This window comes from Lathyrus oleraceus, chromosome 4, assembly GCF_024323335.1.
Source record: "Lathyrus oleraceus cultivar Zhongwan6 chromosome 4, CAAS_Psat_ZW6_1.0, whole genome shotgun sequence".
NCBI lineage: Eukaryota > Viridiplantae > Streptophyta > Magnoliopsida > Fabales > Fabaceae > Lathyrus > Lathyrus oleraceus.
Genome location: NC_066582.1, coordinates 446,476,750 through 446,485,264, shown reverse-complemented (window position 1 = coordinate 446,485,264; position 8,515 = coordinate 446,476,750). Strand labels below are relative to the sequence as shown.

General features: G+C 32.2%; 1 protein-coding gene across 1 annotated transcript; it reads right to left on the bottom strand.

Annotated features, from left to right (window-relative positions):
- Positions 1-2,679: 2,679 nt before the first annotated feature.
- Positions 2,680-7,365, bottom strand: LOC127076011 (protein ABIL1). Its single transcript, XM_051017562.1, has 9 exons — positions 7,030-7,365; positions 5,835-5,917; positions 5,154-5,304; positions 4,985-5,084; positions 4,783-4,875; positions 4,581-4,665; positions 4,423-4,475; positions 4,198-4,304; positions 2,680-3,090 (listed from the first exon to the last, which is right to left on the bottom strand). Exons 1-9 carry the CDS (start codon positions 7,126-7,128, stop codon positions 2,932-2,934), a joined length of 930 nt encoding a protein of 309 aa, XP_050873519.1. The 5' UTR covers positions 7,129-7,365; the 3' UTR covers positions 2,680-2,931.
- Positions 7,366-8,515: the final 1,150 nt, after the last annotated feature.

Sequence of the window (8,515 nt, the reverse complement as noted above, 5' to 3'; positions counted from 1 at the left end):
TCCAAATGGTTCTCCAGGGGACTTGTTTGATTTCCTGCAAGTGGGACAAATCTCATAATACCAACCAAACTTGGAGCTTCTTAATCTCGTTGTTTTACCAACTATAATAGCAAAACACTCTTGCATTATTGTATGTCATGACTTGTATTTGTTCTCCTTGCATAATACAACAAAGAAGATAGTGAGGGGTTGTTAATGGAAAATAATGAATCCTACAAACGGAGGGGGTGTAATAATGACATTTGCATCTTTTATAACCAACTCAAGATGTCGTTGGTCGTTTCGCTTTATAACTATCCAGAGGTCGACAATATGAATGAGCATCTACCATATTTTGATCCCTTGTTTCAAGTCACCGATCAATATAAGAGGTTTTGACATTCTCCATTTGCAGAACATGAACAACATAAAGTATGAATTGAGCAATAATCATGGAAGCAAAACTTGAAGATGGTTAAAGTTAGAAGCTCAAATAGAGAAGGATTAACATTGGCAGCAGAACATATCAATTTTTTAACATAGTTAGGTCAAAGTTAGAAGCAGAACTTGAACATAGTTAGCAGAACATTAGATTAATAAGAATAAATTGGAACATGGTAGTATGAAGTATTTAGGACATTGTCTTTCTCATTCCTTCATAATTTACCATAGACTCTAGTTTACAAAATGTATAGGAAACATATAAATAGTGAACAAACAAAAAAAATACATTAGTTTTGATAAAAATCACCAACAGGAGCAAACAATCTCAAGTTTAAATCTTAATAGATAATTGTGGATCCTAAATAGATAGAGTGGTATGCTGAAGTATTCTCTTCAAAACTGATGAACACAGTAGCATTGACAAAATTTCATTGACGATGAAATCATGAACGTAATATGATTGACGAAAATTCATTGACGATGAAAACGTGAATAATACCATTGACAAAACCATGAAAGTACAAACATTGAGATGTGCGGTGCAATAACTGAAAATAGTAAAAATACAAAAAAGACGAGAAAGGTTAACGTAGTTACAAACCTTGCGATGGAGGAAGTTGAAGAACCGGATGAAGCTTTGTTGGCAAGTGACTATGTCATGAGGCAATAAACAAAGGAGTATTATAATAGCCGTGGCTATGTGAATAGGTGTGAATCTAAGTTTTGATAGGAGAGATTGGAAAATATATGTTTTGAAAATCCAAAGGAAATGCAAACAGGTTTGTGTTTGAGAAAGAGAAAAAGTTTGAAAAATCTACTAATAGTTCCTGATTGGTTGAAGGAAAAGGTAAAAAAAAGACTAATGACCACCTGAAATTAATTAGATGTTTACTTGATATTTACTTGTTTATTATTACATTTGTCTCATAAAAAAGTGTCTCATTTTTACTTTTTTCCTCTCTCAAAATAATTGTCATTTTACAATATCAATGCAACATTTATTATTATTTTTCCACTATCATATCTCTATTTATTACCTTTTATTTTATCCAACCACTCTTTTAATTTTAATTAATAAGGATATTCTAGTAAATAATATTAGTTTTATCATTAAAACCAACACATTCAGTCATTTTCTTAAGAACTGTGAATTGTTCAAATATGACATTTTTTATGGGATGGATTGAGTATTATATTTTTCTAGTGAGAAAACTTAAATCTTTTAAGGACAATATTGGGAGATCATGTTTATTCATTTGTAGTGGATTGATAGTTGATTCATAATATTAATGAAAGTTATGTTAATATGGTAATGGAAGTATTATAATAAGAGATTTATGTTTAATGGATTATGTTTCAATGGTATTAAAAAGAAAATGAATTATTTTTCTTTATGACATTTTATTATTTCAATGATGTGTCAAAATAGATGATTAGATGTGAATCAATTATTTTGAGATTGTGTTTTAATATAATGATGATAGATACTACCTCCGTTTTTTATTATAAATCGTTTTAAAAAAATATTTTATATCACAATATAAATCGTTTTATAATATCAATAAATCATTAATATTATTTTTTCTATTATATCATTAAATATTTATTATTTTATCTCCTTTCAATTATATCAATGGATAATTTTATAAAAAAAATTATAATTTCTCTTTTTTATATCATAAAAAACGGAGAGACTTGATATTATGCAACTTTTCTAAAGTTTCTTAAATTTATTACCGTTACTAAATTTCTAGAACTCAAAATCACACTCAACAATGCCTATTAGTTTTTCATAATTGTTCTTATAATTATTGGTCTCATAATGACTCTATATTGTTATTTCGCCTCTTTCCACCAGTTCTCACGTGAAGAGAAAAGACTCATCTTTACTATGTATGTGTAATATAAAAATAGTTATTTCTGTATTTATAAAAACTACTTAAGTGGAGTAATCCACAATTTAAAAAGAATCTTATTAAAATGCACAAATAAATCAATAAAAAGAAAAGAAAAAAAGGGACAGCGTACTTTACTAGGAAGAAACCTATATAAGCAAAAGCAATCCCTAAGAGAGATGCTCGAATTAGTGCAGATTTAGTGGTGCTACAAAAGGGGTTAGACATCAGAATAATGAGATTTCATCTTGGAAATTTTCCCCAAACGCCAAAACTCTAAGGACAAGAAAGTTAATAACTCTTTTTGAATACCATACCACAAATACACATCATTAGATTATCTTGGAACTTTAGAGGGATATAGATCACAATTCACAAGGTAACATTGAGCTAGTAGAAGATCAAGATTCCAACCATTATCATTGCCAATTACTATACAACATCATTATTCAAAGGCTTGAACAAAAGCTAATTATTTCTATTTTCTGAGCATTTAATGGAGGCATAGTTAAAGGAAAAAGAATTAGGCATCCAGGTAGAATAAAGGAACATCTCCAACCCTTCATATCTAAAAAAACAATACATTTACACATCCTTAGGTGGTATTTATGAATCATGAGAAAGAACCAGTCTTCAATTTTGGTGTTTTCTGTTTGACAAAGAAGGATGATAACACACTTCTGCTGCGAGGAGGGGTTTGGGCAGACTCACGGCGATTTGCGTTGTCAAATGACCTGAACCCTGTCATTGGTTTGGAACCATCCAATGCATCCTGCAGGTAGAGACTCCTGAGTAACTTATTGACAACATTTATTTTACATTTTACAAAAACAAAGTTAACATGAATAAATACACTATTTAAATATAGTGGTAGAGCGCAATGGCTAGCTTGAAATATTGACTACAGTTTCAAATATTTGGTTCGCCATTTGATAAACTATGGTAACATTTATTGGGCTTGGTGCAAGTTAACTAAAATAAAAAGCCATTTTTCCCAAGCTAAAAAGAACCATTCAAAACTCAAGAGTATTAAATGTTTTACACTCATAGTCTTCTTTATACTAATTTTATTGTCGACCAGAAACAGAACAATTGGGATACCACACTAGAACTGAAGAACCATGCATCTTCCTATCTCACTTAATGACATTGTAATAACTCAAGTAAAAAATCTCAGTTGAAAGTTCTTTTATCCTCAAACCAAAGTTTCTCGGTGTAAACTACGAAATGATAAAAATTATTGGGCGGCTGACGTAATGATCTCCAAAAAAACCTATTTCTATCATTGAACAAACACTCAAAGGGGAATGAATACAGAGACATAATCTAACACAACCATTAAGTATTCATGGTTATATTGTTTTGTAAGAAAATCATACTGAAAATATGAACTGCTTCTACCTAAGGACTAGAGGAGAACACCTCACAATTAATCATTTCTTGCCAAAAACTTATGTTAGTTAAAGAGATAAAACAATGGCCTGGACTTACTACGAAGCAGCAGTTCTAAAGCAAGGTGGTATAAATATCAGTTGAAGCCCTCATTCTCTCAAGAAGCTTAGACATCGAATATAAATGCTATGAACCAGTGTTTATGTCCATAATGTAGCAACTACGCCCTATTTTGGCTACTATAAAATGCAGAACTCTAAACTACTGCAATGCAGAGCCTATTGCCTACATGAACTGTTAATAGAAATTCAAAACCTTTTGCATTTTCAACCAAGTGCTAGCCAAGCAATTTCAGCAGCAAAAGATTAACAAACAGGTTTTAGAACACTGGCAAACAACGAGCAAACAATAGGTAAATGACAATCACAAGTTGACCATTAAACGTGGCACAACCACTCTCAGTTCTTGAAAAATAATATGCAATTACCCTGCGTGTGCCGCCAAAACTTTGCACATGTATAGTAGAAGTAGGAACTCCATTCGGTAAGTGAATTTGTGCTGGTGAGGACTTTGTATAGATGCTCTCTTCATTGTCTGCAGGACCATAACCAAAGACTATAAGGAGATATAATTTACACATCAAGAAATAATCATCGTGTGGCTTGTCTAACTGAATTATTACATATACAAGAGATACAACTATATCACAAACCTAAAAGGTGGAAAAATCCAGAGGCCTTGGCAGAAAATTTTGGGTTCTCGATGCTGCAAAAGAAGATGCCATATGATAATTCCATTCATGTTTATAGATGAAACCAGAAATTCCAGCAATATTGTACAGCCTCATACTATAAAAAAACTTGAACTTACTTTGGGGAAGCATGCGGAGTTCCTTTCAGTGTAGACTTAGTCTCTGATGCTAAATGCCATGAAAGAGTTTTCGCAGGAGGGGTACCTAGACATAGAATATATATTCCAATTAGTAATATGCTATTCACTTATGAAAAAATAACCACTGTCAGAACCAATGCGAAAAACACTATGAGGGACAAAATTTCCCCCCACCACACACCTGAAGATTGAAAACGAGTTCTGGTTTGAAATGAATTCTGTTTTGCATCAATTTGTATGTGTGGACTGAAATGTACCTTTTTATTGACAGAGTCTAGCTTGCAATGTTAAACAAAATGCACAGAATCATTAGTAAAAACTACCGGTATAGATATGAAGTGCAATAATCTCATCCAGACGAACATAAACGTAGTGAGGCCTACTTGGCAAAATATAGTGCTTATGATGTCTGGGAATGAAAGCCAACAATTGCTGCTGCCGAAGACCTTCTTTATTCGTATAAACTTGGCACGTAAGAAGTTTCTGTTATTAAGAAAATATGTTACTTATATGTCTATGAAAACATAGTATCTAAAATAAAGCTGTAATTACCTGATTTATCGTAGAGACCTTCAAATCAATAGTTGAGACATCCAGTGTGTGTTGCTCGAGAAGGTCAGTTAACTTGTATGCAACAGTTCCAAGATGATCAACAGCATTCACAAGGGCTCTTACAGCGTAATCTTTTAGGTTATCAAGTACCCTAATGAATTAATAGCATATAGCTAAGGAAAACTCAATACAGCTCAAACACAAGAATATGTGAAAAGAAAATGTTAAGTGACAGTGGCACCCGCTTATTTCTACCAGAAGAGTATGTATGGTCCTATAATACTAAAGGAGCCTTCCTCAATTAGTCACCAAATGAAACACGGCCTTACTTTTTAAAAATCAGTATAGTGAATGCTTCAGCATTTATAAATCAATTATGGGGAAACTATTTGATGCTAAGGATTCAGTACCCGAGAAATATGTTACAAAGGAAACAGTTGATGCTCTTTAAATTTTCCACATCCCAAACCATCCTAAGTTTATTTTTATAAGGCATCTTTTTTAACCAAAACTTATTTCATTTTATTCACCTATAGCCTCAAAGCAAGTCGCTAGCATTTCATAAGTTCTATACACAACAAACATATATTGACTTCCAAAGCAGACTGTAAAGAAGAGGGTTAAGGCTGTCTAAAGAACAAATTTAAGAAAAAAAACCATCTACAAGAAGGAAATCCTTACATTTGTTTCTGTTCACTATGGAGATAAGATTTTTCACAGTATTCTGCAGCAGAATAAAGTTGAGGCCTCAGGTTCTTAAGTTCCTGAAATGACCACAATATAGGGATAATGATTGTCATAGCATGTTTTAAATGGTATCCACAACAATCAAAGAGAAAAAAAATCAAACAGTGCCATTAGAAATCAAAAAGTCATGTTAGTCCCTTAAACAGTAAAAACTATTACTTAAGGGGCCCTTGAGTATCCCTGCGCCTATTAGTGCCATTTGAAAACTGATTCCACAAATAGACTCATTTAAACTACACCCCATTGACTTTCGTTCCAAATTTCCAACATTTCATTATTCACGAGTTCAAGCTAAACAGCTCTAATAACTGTTAAAAACTAAATAATCTTTCAAAATATCCTCCAAATCTATGATACTCCGTTACAGCATGATATGAATGTCACATACACTGCACTATTGCAGTGTTGTGATGCAGATTTTACTGTGATTTACAATCACAGCACAATAGTGGATATGGATATCGCCATTCACCACACTGCAATATTGAGCCACCATACCGTGTTTCTGTCCGGAGTTGAGATCCTCTCGATGGTTTCATTTGGAAAGAGATACACACACAAAAAAAAAGTAGTACTGAATCCCACTATAGGCATGTTTGGATTGGTTTATTTGAATTTATCTACTTACATAAATTTCGTAACACTATCTGAAAGACTTCATCAAAACAACTAATGTTATTTACTTATTTTTCATATATTTTTTTAACTTATTTTCATAAGTTCTCTAAAATAGCTTATGAAAACAGATTATACCATATATAAAAACAATTTAATTTAACTTTTCCTCTTGTTATAGAAATAATTCATGTAACCCTATACATAAGGGCTTATAGGCCTAAATTTTTGTAATATTTTTCAAATTTCCGTTTCTACCGCTTTCCAAGTAGATTCTTCGGATCAAGCCTATTAGGAATAGTTTTTCCAGCATTAAGCTTGAACAAAATCACAATTTCAAAACTAAATTGTCAACATACACAACTAGTTATGCCAGATACAAACTCCACCAAATAAACCGAAACAAATACAGATCTGAACTTCAAAAAAAAATATATAAATATAAAAATAAAATAAATAAAAACTCACAGCAAAAAAAAACAGAGAAAAAAGTGAGAATCATCCGAGAGAGAACCTGCAAGGAGTTGATGAAGCTCTTGCTGCGTTCCATGGAAACTTCGTCGAAGGTCATAGAGTTGTTGTGAAACGTCGTCGTTGGGTGCTCCAACTCCATGGCTAGCTATAACAGAAACGTAACTAACTCAACTAACTAATAAATCAAAAACTTGGATCACTCAAATTGCAAAAGAAGAATTTGATTAGAATTAGAAATGCAGTTGAACCGCCATTGATGATGTTATGATTAATTCATAATGAAAAGGAGAAAAGAAGAGAGAGAAAGAGAGAGTTTAACTTTTTTTAGTGAGAAATGAAAGTGAGTATTTAATGGAAATGCCAGGTGGCAGGTGAGTTAGTTGAAACTAACTTCTACTTCACTCCATTTAGTACCCGACGGTGGGTTTGTTTAAAAGACAAAAGTATCCTTATGGGTTGATGGTTGACCTAACTCCACATGCAATGGCATTCAAAAAAAAAAAATTGTCTGCATCATTGTAATCAATGTATTTATGTACTAGTATGTATGTAAATTTAATTTTTAATGCACAGCTTTCTGTATTTTTTTCTTCTTCTTTTTCTTTGGTACAATTTCTGTTTTTGTTATATACGTTGTTAGTGTACTCCTACATCACTGTTGCAACTTGCACTCACCGAATACTACTAAAATATAAAATGAATTAAAATATACTATATTTCATAAAATAGATCAAATTGCTTATTGACAGCTAATCACTCATATAAAACAATAAATAGAATAATCAGTTTAATATTATAAATAAATATTTTATTTTCAGATTTATTAAAGTGTAAGGAAATTGGTCCCGTTAAGTCAACTCAATTGATAGTTATGCAATGATATTAGATGTAGGAGCGTGAGTTCGAATATGCAACATTCTATTTGTTCACATTTAAACGGTGAATTCTAGCCACTAGGCTAGATAAAAAAAAGGAAGGAAATTAAAGGTAAAAATAATGAAAAGTAATATATAATGGGTTTAACTGATGTCGATCAGTGGTTTCCGTCTGCTCCATTAGTGACTTTCACCTTCTTCTTCTCCTACAACATATTTCCTTGTGCAATTTGCTACCTTCTGGATTCTTTTGTTCTTATCGCTAATTTGATCTGCTGTTGATTTGTGTTATTTGATCAACAACCCAGGAATTCACTATCCATTTTTTATTTTCTAGGTTGTTGATTCCATTGCAGACTTTTCTAAAATTTGTTATGGGTTTGTGTTTTTTATTCAAGCCTTCAAATTTTCGACATGGGTGTGTCACTTCTATTTTAATATGGAATTCAGTTTTAAGTTGGATTAGGACTGCCATGGAAGAACAATCAAGTGGTTTCTTTCTGAACGCGAACGAACTTGTTAGAGTGTCTTTGTGTATGTTTTTTCTTGGAGATTTTAACTTAACAAATGTTGTGCATTTATCTGATTTTGCAAGTTGAAAAGGTGATGTCTGCAATGGATAAACCTACGAGGGTTGCAACGAAAATCGTG